The 16,574-nt window shown below is 37.3% G+C and overlaps 1 protein-coding gene across 1 annotated transcript; it reads right to left on the bottom strand.

The window, feature by feature from the left end:
- Positions 1 to 15,333: 15,333 nt before the first annotated feature.
- LOC123719069 (late histone H1-like) lies at positions 15,334 to 16,209 on the bottom strand. Its single transcript, XM_045676148.1, has one exon. It carries the CDS (start codon positions 16,207 to 16,209, stop codon positions 15,385 to 15,387), a length of 825 nt encoding a protein of 274 aa, XP_045532104.1. The 3' UTR covers positions 15,334 to 15,384.
- Positions 16,210 to 16,574: the final 365 nt, after the last annotated feature.

The following is a 16,574-nucleotide window of genomic DNA, read 5'->3' on the forward strand; positions in this document are numbered from 1 at the left end:
TGGGTCACGTGGGTCAAAATGTCCAGTTATCAAGTCCAAAGGTCTACATTTAGTAAAACTATGAATCGAGCTATTATAAGCTAAAATTGCATAGGGCATTAGATTAATTGCTGGTTCATTTCGCTTCTCGAGCTTCAGTATTCTAAGATGCTCGAGGATAGTGGAATGAAATCTCTCTACAATACCATTATCTTTTGGAGAATGAGCTAATATTTTGTGAAATCGAGAAAATTCTGAGAAGATCTGATTTGTAAATTCGGGACCTCCATCGGTGACAATAGTTAAAGGGACGCCATGATGAGTACAGAATACAAGTAAAGCTTGAACGACACTCAAAGCAGTACTATCTCTCAGGTGATATGCTTGCGAATACTTGGAAAAGGCATCTACTATTGTAAGGTATTTTTCGTTTTGTGCTGTAAAAAGATCAAGATGAACTATTTGGAAAGGCTTTGAAGGTGGGGGTACAATTGAAAATCTCTGTTTAATCGGATTTCGGTCGTATTTAGCCTGGCCGCAAACGCTGCATTCACTTATATATTTCGCGATGCTTTCTTTCATTTTAGGCCAGTAGTATCTTGAGGATAAAGAGAGATAACATTCAGTGATACCGCGGTGGTTTGTTTTACCCTCGTGATATTTTTTTTATAATTTCCTGCTGTCGTAGGTACTCTTTAACGTTTTCTAATTCAGTCTTTGTTAAAACAAGATTCATAGTTGAACTTTTAAAATTGTCTTGTATAATCGGGATAATCTTATACATGGCGAGAGGGGGATGAATGATAATTCCGGTTTTAACCTTGGGGTTAACATATTCTTTAATTGCGTTAATAACGTCATTGGTCAAGTTAGATTCAGAGAGTTGTACAGTCGTTCTGGTATGAGTTTCGAAAGGTTTTGTCACTGTCGGTCGTTTTTTTTATGTCACCTACTAAAACGAAACAAATTTGTCGACTAAATCTATTAAGTGTGTCGTCAGATATAGGTACTTCTAAGATCGGGTTCTCATCACTGGTATGAATTGTTTCAGTGGCAGAACCAGACTGAGATAGAGGTTTTTCAGATATATTTACAGCGATGGAACTCACGTCCTCATTATTGATTTCGACGCGAGATAAAGCATCGGCATTGGTATTCATTTTTCCTTGCTTATATTCGGTGGTAAAGTTATATTCGCTTAGTTTTAACCTCCAACGCGTTAATCTAGAACCTGGTTCTTTAAGATTCATTACCCACTGAAGTGGCCTATGATCTGTTACAATCTTAAATTTTTTACCGAATAGATATGGTCTAAAATATTTAGTCGCCCACACTATAGCTAAAAGTTCCTTTTCAATAGTACTATAATTAATTTCACTCGTATTAAGTGTTCTTGATGCATATGCTATAGGTTTATCACTACCTATAGTTCCTTGAGAAAGTACGGCGCCAATAGCAAAATTAGATGCATCGGTTGTAAGAACAAAATCTTTATTAAAATCAGGATACTGCAAGATAGGATCATTAATTAATAATAATTTACATTTCTCAAAGCAATTAACATAATTAGAATCATTAAAAGTTATTTTAGAACCTTTTTTCAAACACTGCGTCATTGGTTTCATTATACGAGCAAAATCAGGAATAAATTTTCGATAATAACCTACTAAACCAAGGAAACGTTTTATTTCAGTGGCGGTTTTAGGCAAATTTTGAATAGCTTTTATCTTATCAGAGTTTGGCTTAATACCATCTTTACTTATTATATGCCCTAAATATGAAGTTTCTAGTTTTAAAAATTCGGACTTGTCCATTTGTATCTTGAAATTTGATTCTCTTAACCTTTTAAATACTTTTTCTAAATTTACCATGTGTTCCTGCAATGAAACACTAAAAACTATTATATCATCAAGGTACACTAAACACAGTACATTTTGAAGATCTCTAAGAACATTGTCCATAACCCTCTGAAAAGTTGAAGGGCTATTCTTTAAACCCATGGGCATTCTTAAAAATTCAAAGTGCCCATATTCTACATTAAAAGCTGTCTTATGGATATCCTGAGGGTCTATTTCCACCTGGTAAAATCCACTTGCTAAATCTAAAGTGGTGAAATAATGACAGTTACCTAATTTGTCTAATACATCATTTATATTAGGAATAGGATATTTATCATCAATAGTCTTTTCATTAACTTTCCTAAAATCGATGACAATTCGCCACTTGACTTTGCCAGAAGCATCAGCCTTCTTGGGGACAACCCATATGGGAGAACTCCATGCTGACTGAGAAGGACGGATAATTCCCTGATCGAGCATTTTCGAGATTTGATCTTGAACTTCCTGTCTGTGAACGAAGGGGTATCTGTAGCTTTTGGTATAAACAGGTAATTCATCTGAAGTACGAATACTATGTTTTATCTTATTGGTAAAAGTTAATGGTTCGCCATCAAGATAGAACACGTCAGCGTATCGAGAACAAAGCGACTCTAGGTTGGCTCGTTCTTCAGGATTCAGATGGTCCGTACGTAATCGCGAAAGAACTTCGGATGTGCGATCGATATGTTGTTGAGTACGCGTGCACTGAGTATTAAATAATTCCGCAATAACTGGTCGGTCCATCGAAAATACTACATCATGTTTAGTCGGGTTGGTAACTTCAATAAAACCTCGGCTGTTCTGTACATTAGTAAGACAGTCATGAATAGTGCAGTTAGATATTGTCTGTTCAGTCACAAATGCGTCACCGTCATGAAAGTTAATTGGAACTCGAATTATTTTAGATGTATTGGCCGGTATTATTTCCTCATAAAGATTACAGTTCCGTGAATCATACATTCGCAGGGGGTTGGTAGAGCTCCGTGTAACTAGGACTTTATTTTTTAAATCAATGCTAGATTCCAATTTTTCCAGCAAATCTAGTCCAATTAAGCCATCGAAATAATTGTGAAATTTATATATGAACAAGGTTATATCACAATCTTCACCAAATTCGCGAAAACATGGTATAGTTATGGAATAATTATTTCGAGTGGTCGCATGAATATTAGTAACCTCAAAAGGGTCGTAATTACACTGTGTATTGGGATAGAATTTTTCTACTGCCTCGGGGCTTATGAATTATTGATTCGCCCCTGTATCAACTAATAATTTTAAGGGTGGATTTGTAATCTGTATGTACGGAAGTTGTCTTTGTGTTTGTAAATTTATTTATATTTTTGCTTGTCTGATTTGTGAGTTCTCTGAAAATCCTGATTTGAAGTTGAACTCTCTTGTGTCTCTTCAACACTAGGAGGTGAGTATTCGTTAACGTCTTGATACTCTGTCATGTCATAAACTGGCTCAGAATAGTAATGTTCCTGGTAATATGGGTCATAGTAATAGTCGTTACAGGAATAATAGTCATAGTCATACTGGTCTTGGACCTCACTAAAATTTACATCCTTAAATTTGAAATAGTTTTAAGGTGGTGGGTTCCCATGTCTTGACCAATCATGCCCGCTAAAGACGGGTTTAGGTGGAGAGGTCTTACTGACATAGTGACTAACGCCACTCATCGGTTGAGGACCATTATTAACCGGTTTTTGTTGAGGCACTCTAAATACATTACTTTGTGGACGGTAATTTGGTGGAGGAGCACCAAACATCTGTTGTGTTCTAGAAGGACCACGATTTAAAGGCAATTGAGGCTTCCAAACAGCCATAGGCATGGGCATAGGCCTATTAGGTTGCGGATTTAAAAATCTAGAGGGGCCTGGATTAAAATTAGGTATAAAATTAAAATTACGTTGAGCATTGGTCATATTAGGTTGATTACTACTGTTATTATATAATTTTCTATCGGGACAGCTTTGATTACGCTGCTGAATGTATAAAGTATTTTGTTCCTCATGTACAAATTCAAGGGCTTGTTCTATTGATTCGGGTCGCATACAAAGAATTCGAGACCCAAGTGGATCACGAAGGCCACGCAAGTATGCTTGTAAAGTTCACTTTTTATATAGCGCTCTTTTGGCCTCGACTGTACTCTGTACCGAATCGTGCAAATTAACATACGTCATAATTATACTAAAAAGATTTTGGCAACGGTCATAAAACTTTTGAGGTGTTCCTGAATCTTGACTTATGAGAGATAAATCATTATAGAGAGAGGTCTCATCACGGTGGTCTGCAAAATTATTTATTAAACGTATACTAATCCAATTCTCAGAAATTCCATTAGAGCTTAGAGTCCGCGCGGCGGGCCCAGTAACCTTATTGAGAATGCCATTAATAAGTGATAGATTACTTAATTCATAACCCGGTTCCGCTGTTATAAATTTTGCCACCAATTGATCACATAAATTAATGAACCTAGTGAGGACATTCGGGTTACCATCAAACTCGGGAACTAAACGTAAGGCTTTAAATATGTTGTCAACTAGAAGCTCCGACATATATCCTGTTAAATCTCTACCTAAATCAAAATCTAAATTCCTACGTATAATACCTAACCTAGGGTTCCGTGATTCTCTAGGATGGAAAATCTTGGTATGGGATTATAAATAAAAAAAAATTATAGGATAATTTGGCAAGTCTAGATAAAAACTAGGTACTCACCACATCTGGTCTCTTTGATAACTCCCTTATGGCTGCAGGCTCTTGTAGGTTTCTGGATTTGCCCGGTCTATGATCGATTCACTGACTCTACGAACAAATCCTACCGACTGCGCCAATTACGAAGGCCACAGCCGAAGGTTTCAAAAAAAACCAAATGTTTTAAACTAATTTATTTTAAAAATAAAATTACAATTTAAACTATAATTAAAATACGGCTAAACAACCCGAAGTGAGGAAATTGAATGCGCATAAAATATGGAAATAATAAGGCTCGAAGAGGCACAAAATGCTGACACTATGCAACGTGAGGCTCGTGTAACTCGTGTAATTTGCGACATAGGAATTCCGCTGACACCATGTAACATAAGGGACGTGTTATTCTTGATATATTGCGAAATGCAGATTCCATGGTATAGGGCTACGTAACACATTTATTAACTGTATTTTCGTAAAACCAAGGAGAAACACGTAAATAGTGGCTATTTGTTAACAGTTACTCTAATCTTAAGCCAAACACAGTTCTCCTTATTGTGAAATGCATTTATTAACTGTATTTTCATAAAACCAAGGAGAAACACGTAAATAGTGGCTATTTGTTAACAATTACTCTAATCTTAAGCCAAACACAGTTCTCCTTATTGTGAAATGCATTTATTAACCTTATTTTCGTAAAACCAAGGAGAAACACGTAAATAGTGGCTATTCGTTAACAGTTACTCTAATCTTAAGCCAAACACAGTTGTCGTTATTGTGAAATGCATTTATTAACTGTATTTTCGTAAAACCAAGGAGAAACACGTAAATAGTGGCTATTTGTTAACAGTTACTCTAATCTTAAGCCAAACACAGTTGTCCTTATTGTGAAATGCATTTATTAACTGTATTTTCGTAAAACCAAGGAGAAACACGTAAATAGTGGCTATTTGTTAACAGTTACGTTTCTCTATTTTTTTAAGTTTAATAAAATTAAGCAATACAACACAACACAAATTGTTTATTTGAATTATCAATTCCAAATAAAATAACATATATAATCTTATACGTTGTATTCTTATATTCTTATACTGTTACGTTTAACGGTCCCTCCGCGACTTATATATAAAAAAAAATGTGAAGTAGACACTACTAATGGGTAGAAGATAGATGATAACTTCTAGTGAACTTATTGTCGATTTTTTTTTTATTATTGAATATTGTTTTGTCGGGAGTCGGGAATCAGGCAGTCGGGTGGCGGAGGCGGAGGCGGCGCTCCAGGCGGGCCCGTGCGATTAACACGTATTAATTATTGTTATAGCGATTGGTAGACGACGACGAAGAAGAGGAAGAAGAAGTGATCGCGACGGTGGTGGTGGTGGTGGTGGTGTCGTACGTTACGGTGGTGATTGTGGCGAAGAAGGGCGTTGCTATATCTGCTGCTATACAGGTGTGATATGTATATATTTATTTATTTATTTATCGATTTATCTATTTGTCTATTTTTTGTATCTCTCGTGTGAAGTGCGCGCGTTCAACGAACTGATATGTGACGTGATGTGATGTGATGTGATGTACGATCAAGATGATCAGAGATAATGTCTATCTATCTATCTATCTATCTCTAAGACTGAACTGTAAAGTGTTGTTTTCTAGGATTGCATTAATTAAGTGTCGCGACGGCTGTCGAGTTGCTAGCAAATAGGTAAGTTAATAATATGTATATCACTACTTTTTTTATATCTTTAACAACGTGCATTGCATACATACATACAGGCATTATACCAACACATGATACTAACAAAATGCACGTAAATACTATAAATACAAATAGTTCAAAAACGTTTCCTTGGAAAGCTTTGCAATCGTCTACGCTTGCCTGGCGTGCCGCCGTGCCTACTATTGCAAAACGTGTGCTTGCTATTTCAAGTTTATTTATATAAAATATTTAACTTTTATAATATACATACATCTTTGCGTATACCCCTAGCGTTGCTGTCTCGCTCTTACAACTTAATTACAAATATGTATTGATGTGTGGTTTAAGTTTTTATTTTGTTTATTACTGTTCTGTACTCTTTTTGATATATAATCAAAATAATCATATTTTTTAGGCATACACGTTGATTTAGAATGTATATGTTTCGACAAAATAGGTAACCTCTTATTATTTATTTATTTATATATAAGTAATTTTATTATTACTACCTTTTCACGTTTATTTATCGATTGAAACTCTCAACTTCGGTTTCGCGAAACATATGTTAGCCCTGAAAAGGGCTTTTTGTGTGGCGTGTTTGTGCGTGTTGTGTGTGTGTGTATACATACAACATCGACACAACCGACCCACTTGTGATGCGTTCTGTTATATATTTAAAACCTTAGAGACCACCCTATGTCAACTTCTATTTTAGCAAGCTGGCATTCTCCTATTCAACTGCCATGAGCATTATCTTTCAGCTAAAGTCAGTCCCACTTTACGATTCAAACCGAGCAGTTGTCTTTCTTAATCTATATTTCTAAATAAATCCTTTGTGTAAAATAAATCCTTTTTTTTAAAACTCTAAATCCGGGACGTCGTATAACATGGTGGCAGCACAAGGGATTTTTTAAAAATCCTCGGTACGCCTCAGTTTGGCAGTCGCGACTAACGAGTGATTACAAAAGTGAATATTTCTGTGAATAACTAGATTTTCCTATTCGCTGTGAATTCTGAAATTGTTTTGTAAAGAAACATCCGCCGTCTCCGCCCTATACATCAAAGATGTTCATCAGTAAAACTGCAGCATCCCTGTAAGTCTTCAAAAATCCTATATATTCGTATTTCAGTGTGTTGTGTGAAAACAATTAGTGAAGTTTAAAGTGCTAAAAATAGAAAAGTTGTTTTATTAAAGTACAATCTCATAATTGGTTACAATACCAATTAGAAATCAGTGCATCGCCTAATCAGTTCTCAGTAACGCTAGCCGTCGTCGCGTCGTTATCAGTATTGTTTTGTCTAAGCCATATCCTACGTGACAATGCCTAAGGAAGATGTTATTGTACGCGAGTCTAAGAATAGGTCAGCCACAGACGTTGATTTAAATATACTAATTAAATTCATAAATAAATTCGATGGTAACCGCGAAAAATTAAGTGCATTTTTAAATAATTGTAGAAATGCGGTAGAACTTGCTACTCAAAACCAACAGGACATTTTACTAAAATATATTGTAAGTCAATTAGAAGGACGCGCAGAAACGGCTTGTTGTGTAAAAGAATTTGAGAATTGGCACCAGCTTGAAGAGTTCTTAAAATCTCAATTTGGTGATAAAAAGCACTATGCTGCGCTGCTTTCTGATTTACAAGAATGTCGTCAATTAGGCAACGAAACGGTCAACCAGTTTGCATTACGAATAGAGTCTTGCTTATCAAAATTATAATCCGAAATTAATATAACTATCCCTACTAAGAAAAAGGACGAACTGGCAGGCCGCGTCGCAGCTATGAAAGACTTAGCGTTACACACGTTTGTAGTCGGCCTAAATCCAAGATTGTCTACTGTAGTTCGATGCCGTGACCCTGAATCTTTGAACGACGCCATTAATTTCGCTACTTCGGAAGAAAAGATTATCAATGCTTTGACACGACGAAACATTAATTACGCCCAAACTCCAAATACTCAGAATCAGGCGCGATTCCGCCCATCTCACTCATCATATCCACCAAATAGATCAGCTTTACAACATGGCACTAATAATAATACAACATCTGCCGCGTTTAGGCCCTCTAATCCTATAGTGTGCCGATATTGCAAGGCTCCAGGGCATACTATTGAAGGTTGTCGCAAACGAGAATACAATAATAGGAAATTTGGAAACAATCAAAATTCAAGCTACAACCGCACAAACCCTACTACTTCCTTGCAAAATCGGAACCAACCGATTCATGCAATAGCTTCTTATGAAGATTATGGTGTCGATGAGACAGATAATCCTTTAAACGAATAAAGGACTCCCGACGGTGTCTCCCGAGTCCGAAATTTCAACGTCCTCTATTGCTATATACAAATGACACCGCAAATTCTATATCCTATTACAATTCCAAGGTCACACAACAGGGTAACCAGCCCCAAAATAAAGACCATATTCATATTTCTAAATCCAAGGTCACACAACAGGGTAACCAGCCCCAAAATAAAGACCATATTCATATTTCTAAATCCAAGGTCACACAGCAGGGTAACCAGCCCCAAAACGAAGACCATATTCTCATTTCTAAATCCAAGGTCACACAGCAGGGTAACCAGCCCCAAAACGAAGACCATGCTCCTATTTCTAAATCCAAGGTCACACAGCAGGGTAGTCAAACTCATAATGGTAGCAACGTTAATAAATCAATTTCAAAATCCTCTGTACCACATAACCCTAATTCTATCAATGGTGCAATAAATTCCCAACAAAGGACATATGCATCTAAAGTATCTGGCAATCTAAAATATATGCCTGCCATATCTCCTCTTACAACATCCATGGTCGATACCCCAAACACCACGCCTGAGATAAAAAAACAATATATATATAACAAAATACATAACGTTACTTCAAATCCATCCGAAAAATACTTACCCTTTGTGGAAGTTCAAACCTCTGTATCTACCAAACTACTTAAGCTCCTTGTTGACAGTGGTGCATCTATTAGCCTTATAAAGAAATCATCTATTCAAAACATGCCTGAAATAGACGAACACACTATAACATTTTCAGGAATTGGAACTGCAGATAAACCAATGAGGTCATTTGGACGTACACCTATCGAATTCAACTCTCTCAAGTATCGATTTCACATTATTGATAACATAAATTTTCCTTATGATGGTATAATTGGAAACGATTTCCTATCAGACAACTACTCAAACATTGATTTTAAGAATGAATCGCTTACGATTAGTCAAGTTGAACTTGCTTTAAAATTTAATGAACCAATATATACTATTGCTCCCCGAACTGAAACTATCATAGAATGCTCGGTACTTAATCCAGAAATAGGAGAAGGGTTGATGGTAGATCAAAATCCCGTCGACTCAATTCTAATTGCTAACTGCATTGTCAAGGTGAAACCTAATTCCAGAATAAACATTTCTGTTGTAAATATCTCTGAATCTCCAATTACGTTAAACTCAAACTTAAAATTAAAACTTACGCCCTTGAAAAATAAAGAAAATCACCAAATATTCAATATATCTCATACAATCCCCAACAATGCCGTTAACAGAACTGAGCAGGTCTTAGACCTTTTAAGAGTCACTCACCTTAATAACGAAGAACGAGAATCATTATTTAATCTTTGCGCTGAATTTTCGGATATATTCCACCTCCCTGAAGATTCTCTGACTTGTACTAATGCTCTCGAGCACCAGATACCAACTTCTTCCTCTGTACCCATTAATACAAAATCATATCGATTTCCTGAAGTGCATAAACAAGAGGTAAACAATCAGATTAATAAAATGCTTAATGAAGGAATTATCAAACCGTCAACTTCTCCATGGTCATCTCCGATCTGGATAGTTCCAAAAAAGCTCGATGCTTCTGGCCAGCGTAAATGGCGCATTGTTATCGACTATCGCCGATTAAATGATATCACTATTGGAGATTCTTACCCTATTCCTAATATTTCAGAAATTTTAGACCAATTGGGTAAATGTAAATATTTTAGTACACTCGACTTAGCTTCCGGCTTTCATCAAATTAAAATGTCTGAAGCTGACGCTCCCAAAACTGCTTTTTCCATCCCACAAGGACACTTCGAATTTGCGCGGATGCCGTTTGGGCTCAAAAATGCCCCTTCCACGTTTCAGAGGTTGATGAATTCCGCTCTATCAGGCCTGCAAGGGCTGCAATGCTTTGTCTATTTAGATGATATCGTAATCTACTCATTTGATCTCCAAAAACATATGAAAAACCTCTCAAATGTCTTTGACAGACTCCGACAGTTTAATCTCAAACTTCAGCCAGATAAATGCGAATTTCTGCGCAAAGAAGTTTCTTACCTCGGTCACATAATAACTGACGAAGGTGCCGAATCCCGAAAAAACCAGAGCAGTCTAAGATTTTCCCCAACCCAAATGTCCTAAAGACATTAAATCCTTCATGGGGTTAGTGTCCTACTATCGTCGTTTTATACCTAACCTGTCTAAAATTGCTAAACCCCTTACAAACCTCTTAAAGAAGGATGTTCCGTTCATGTGGCAACATGAACAACAGTTAGCCTTTGAAACTCTTAAAAATAGCTTGATCTCCGCACCTATACTTGCTTACCCTGATTTTAATCAACCATTCAATCTCACATGTGACGCATCTAACTATGCAATCTCCGCTATCTTGTCACAAGGGCCTATAGGAAAAGACCGCCCCATCGCTTTTGCGTCTAGAACACTATCTAAAGCCGAAAGTAACTACAGCGTTACCGAAAAGGAATGCTTGGCTATCATATGGGGAACTAAAACCTTTAGACCATACCTGTATGGTAACAAATTTACAATTTTCACAGACCATAAACCACTCAAATGGTTATTTAATTGTAAGGATCCTGGATCCAAGCTTGTAAGGTGGCGTTTAAAACTCGAAGAGTTCGACTACAACATTGAATATAAGAAGGGAAAAATCAATAGTAACGCCGACGCTCTATCTCGATTTCCCGTCAATCCAATTATCAAAGATCAGACTGATTCTCAACGAGTAATACCGTCTTCAAGTGAGAATGATCCACTTCCCTTTAGTCCTCTAACAATAGATGATCTAGGTATCCAACTCCCTTCGACATCCAATGCTGATAGTGACAGCCTACCCAATATCGATCTTTTAGAAAACGATGAAATGTTGATTCCTACTACTAGCCCTGAGAATGAGACCAACTCACCTTCACAAAACCCTTCACGCTTTTCACCTCTTCAAGGTATTTCAAATTCTAACACTGACTACAACGACTTCCTGAAAACTTTCTCAAACAAAAATGAAAACTTCAACACTCATATAAAGGAACACAATGAAAGTCTCCTTAAGAGTAATTCTAAAGCCATCTTAATCCCAGTATCAATCGACTTCGATGAATCAAATCCATATCTCCAAGACATTCTGTCCACACTACCCGACTCTCCCAATATCCTAAATTCAGAAAGAGAACTACATTCGTTTCAAAAAATCGAAAATAAAAACAAGATATACTATCTTTTATTTACCAAAGTCTACTATTTCGACGACTGTACATATCCAGATATATTCAAAACTCTCAAAACAGCCCGAGACGATATCTTGCTTTCCGCGAACATTGGAGAAATAGCCATATCTGACTTTAAAAGTCTCTTCGAACAACATTCCTTTGTTAAAATATATGGCATGCTTATGTACTTATTTAATAATACTAACATAACAGTAAATATACACCATAATACCATCCTATATCCTGTTCCTTCCGAGATCACTAAAATCCTTAAAGAAAACCATGATATCCCGATAGCAGGACATCTGGGTTCAAATAGGATGTATAATAGAATTAAAGAACGATATTACTGGAAGAATATGCGTACAGATATAGAAAATTATATACAAAACTGTAAATTATGTCAATCAAACAAAGCACTGAGGAAGATCAACCAATCACCCATGCAAATCACGACTACCGCTACACGCCCATTTGAAAGAATTAGTCTCGACATAGTTGGCCCTTTGCCTGAAGCTGGATTTCAAAAACTTAAATTCATACTTACTCTTCAGGATGATTTAACCAAGTTTTCCATTTCATACCCAATATCAAACGCTACAGCAGAAGAAACCTGCGAAGGTTTAGTTCACTTTATTTCCCTATTTGGTATCCCTAAAACCATATTAACAGACCAAGGAACTAATTTCACTGCCGAATTATTTAAACGCACATGCGAATTTTTAAAGATTAAACAAATTTGGTCATCACCTTACCACCCTCAAACGCAAGGCGCTTTAGAAAGAAGCCATTCAACTTTAAAGGAATATTTAAAATCTTACGTAAATGAAAATCAGACAAACTGGCATAAGTTCGTATATACCGCCATGTTAACCTATAATAGTAGTGTCCACACAACGACTAAATTCACTCCATACGAACTTGTTTTCGGCCACAAGCCATATATCCCTGACTCAATATTTGAATCACGCCCTGACGTTACATATCCAGAGTATATTAAAATGCTCCATCACCGATTAAAAATTTCTCGAGAAAAGGCTTTGGAAAATATCAAAACATCCAAAGAAAGATCAAAAACCTACTATGATAAACACACGCGGTCTATACAGTATAAAGTAGGTGACTATGTTTATTTAAAAAATCACGTCAGGCTGCGCAAGGCCCTTTCGCCAATTTGGAAAGGTCCCTTTAAAATCGTTAAAGTCCACGATAATAATACTTTACACCTTTTAATAAATCGACGTCATGTTAAAAATCATTTTGATGAAGTAAAACCAGCTCACGAGATCTAATTTAAATTTTATTTTATAAATGTTTTTATTTTTATTATATACATATACTTTGTATAGGTATTTAAAATGCCAGTTTTATAAGATAAGTTTATATAAAATTTTATTGTTGTATTTTACTTTTTATAAGTAACATTATTTTAATCCTTTCTATAGTATCATAACACGCTCACATATTTTCCAGGGTCATCGCAATTCTCTGCAATGTCACCCTAGCTGAAACTGAAAATCAGTATGTCAAAAATATAGCGAAAGGTCCTGGGATCTTCTTCGACCCTGTTGGCACACTAAAGATAATAAACGACCAATTTCATATTGTAATTCCCGTAGAGATCATTCCCATTAAAAATCATATAATGGACATAAATAAAGTGTTCAATAACGTTCAGTCTTATTGTCAGAGAAGCGAATTAATTGGTGTTTCGCAATGTCATAACTTATTGCAACCTTTAGAAGCAATCCTTAAAGATCTCTAACGCGACTTTAATGCCGTTTCACATCTAGTATCCGATAATTACGTTTCGAAAAGATCCGCATGGTTTTCACTGTATTTAAACACATATTCGGTACCTTGACCGAAGATGATGCGAAGACCTATGAAGACGCTATTAAAACCCTTTATGAAAATGATAAAAAGATTTCAGGAACATTGAAGAAAACCGTAATTGCTTCCCAATCTGCCATTTCCAATATAAATCAATCCTTACATGAAATGAACCTTAATCAAGCAAAATTGAACGGTGTCGTCAAAAAATTAGCGTCTACGGTATCCAATATAACAAATGCTTTTAATGAGGTTAATTTTAGGAATAATTTCTATAACATTTTAAATATTTTGCAATCAAATTTACTGACTTTATCATTTGAGGTGGAAGACTTACTTAATTCCATTTTACTCATTAAAAGTAATGTACAATGATATTGTAAATAATTTTAAGTTACTCCCTAATTATAGAGACTTTCCTGTAAACATAGAAATAAGCAATATTCATATTCTAATTAATATAGCCGATTTAACTTGCTATTTTAACAAAAAATTAATGTTTATTGTAAAGATTCCACTTGTAACCTTAGAACATTTTAATATCTATAAAACTGTGCCATTGCCTATTCCACATACGGAGGGTAATTTAAATTCTTTCGCTATGATCCTCCCTTCGGAACAATTTTTAGCCTTGAGCACAGATAAACTATCTTATATCTATCTCAAAGATTTAAATGATTGTAAAAGCATACTTACCTATACTTACCTTTGTGAAATAACCGATGTCTACGCAGTACTTAATAATCCTTCATGTGAAGTCGAAATAATTACTAAAGCCTTAACTACACTTCCAGAAAATTGTCCTGTTAAAGTCATGTTTGGTGATTTAGATATTTGGCATAAGCTAAATAATAACAAATGGATATTTGTACAATCAAAGTCCACTAAATTGTCTATTGAATGAAATCAAAATGTATCTGAGTTAGTTATATCCGGTACAGGTGTACTAAATTTACCAATAGATTGTGTAGGTTTTCATAAAAACCTTAAGTTGGTGACTAAAGTGTATCCTAAAACATATGTCCCCGCTGTATCCTCGAATTTTGATATTATTGACGATGATTGTTGTAAAAGTGTAAACAAATTAAGTAATAACTTTTCTATTCCAAAAATCAAGATTATTAACCTTGATAATTTAAAATCAATTAAAGCTATTTCAGACATGTCAATGAAGGATCTAAATGAGATCAAGAATCCTAATAATTTTAATAATCATGTTAGCTTTCCTATTTTAAGTATTTTCTCTGTAATCCTAGTTTTTAGTTTTGTTTTTGTATATTTTTATAAGAAAGGCAAATGTTCGAGAAAACTCCAAGTTTCCAATAATATCCCGGTTGAGCAAGATAATAATCTGGAAAACCAGAGTAATCCTTCAGTAGTCCGCTTGCGAGTTTGTTAAATATTAAGGAAACTTACAAATAAACCGTAAGTTTCCTCATAACGAGGGGGTTGTTATATATTTAAAACCTTAGAGACCACCCTATGTCAACTTCTATTTTAGCAAGCTGGCATTCTCCTATTCAACTGCCATGAGCATAATCTTTCAGCTAAAGGCAGTCCCACTTTACGATTCAAACCGAGCAGTTGTCTTTCTAAATCTATATTTCTAAATAAATCCTTTGTGTAAAATAAATCCTTGTTTTAAAACTCTAAATCCGGGACGTCGTATAACAGTTCGTTGCTCTTCCGTCCGGTGGCCGACCCTCCTCTTCCTCCTCCTCCATCTCCTCCTTCTTACCGGTAATCAGCGCACGCGAACACAGTGCGGCGGCTCGTGCGTATTGAACGTGGATTGTCGCGTTCACTTCTTGGAAGCGGCCGATGCCTTTTTAGCGGTGGCGGCCTTCGATTTGGGCGCGGCGGCTGCGGCCTTCTTCGGTTTGGGTGCTTTAGGTTTTTTGGTCGGTGGTTTCGCGCTCCTCTTCGCCTTGGAAGCGGCGGCGGTGGTCGACGCGCCCTTGCCGGACGCTGCGGCGGCGGCGGCCGCGGAGTCGCGACCTTTCTTCGGAGCGGCCGTCGCGGCCGGCTTCCTCTTGGCCGCAGCGGCTGCCTTCTTGTCTTTGGCGGTGCCACCCCTTCCGCTCGCCTTGGCGGGGGACGCGGTCTCGGCGGCCGCGGCGGCGGCCTTCTTGCTCCTGGCGCCCGCACTCGCGGCGGTCTTCTTGGCGGCTTGTGCGGTCGGCTTCTTCACCGATTTGGCCGCGGAGGACGCAACCGCAGCGGAGCCCCTGCCGCCGGAGGACGCGGAGGCGGCCGTCGCCTTCTTCGCCGCGCCGCCGCCGTGTCCCAACTTGCTGTCTATCTTGAACGAGCCCGATGCGCCCTTGCCCTTCGTCTGAATCAGGGTGCCGGAGGCGACCGCGCGCTTGAGATACTTTCTTAACGGCGCCAACCTCTCGGCGTCTAGGCTATAATTCGAGGCGATGTATTTCTTGATCGCCTTCAGGGACGATCCGCTCCTCTCCTTGAGCTCTTTGATCGCGCTGTTGACCATGTCGGAAGTCTTGGGGTGCGTTGGTCTCGCCTTGGGTTTCTTCGCGGCGGCGGCCGCCGCTGCCGCTTTTGGTGCCTTCTTGGCGGGCGTCGCCGGCGCGGGTGTCTCCGATGCTACTGCTGTGTCGGCCATTTTATTTTCAATTTTTTTTTATTAACAATTAATTAGACACTTAACGTTTACACGTAAATTAACGAGTTTTAAATATATTGTAAAATTGTAGTGAATGTACAACAATGCTAAGAGTGCGCGGCGCTAGTGAGCGCCTGCCAGACGAATCAGTATACCGCGACGAGAGCTTCGTCAACTATATACGTTTTCTCGTATTCGGCGTGGAAACTTTTCACTAACACGTCTCAGTTTGATCGGATTTTTTACAATATATAATCGAGAAATTGCACAAAATCTCTATTCTAATTAGACTTTATGATATCCGCGACGCGTATATGGAATTTATACCTTCACACAACGCTCATGACGTCAGAGACCGCGTTGCC

The sequence above is a fragment of the Pieris brassicae genome (genome assembly GCF_905147105.1).
Source record: "Pieris brassicae chromosome W unlocalized genomic scaffold, ilPieBrab1.1 SUPER_W_unloc_3, whole genome shotgun sequence".
Classification (NCBI taxonomy): Eukaryota; Metazoa; Arthropoda; class Insecta; order Lepidoptera; family Pieridae; genus Pieris; species Pieris brassicae.

What these genes read in the sequence shown, in the direction of transcription:
- LOC123719069 (XM_045676148.1), bottom strand. Translation starts at nt 16,209, where the DNA reads ATGGCCGACACAGCAGTAGCATCGGAGACACCCGCGCCGGCGACGCCC.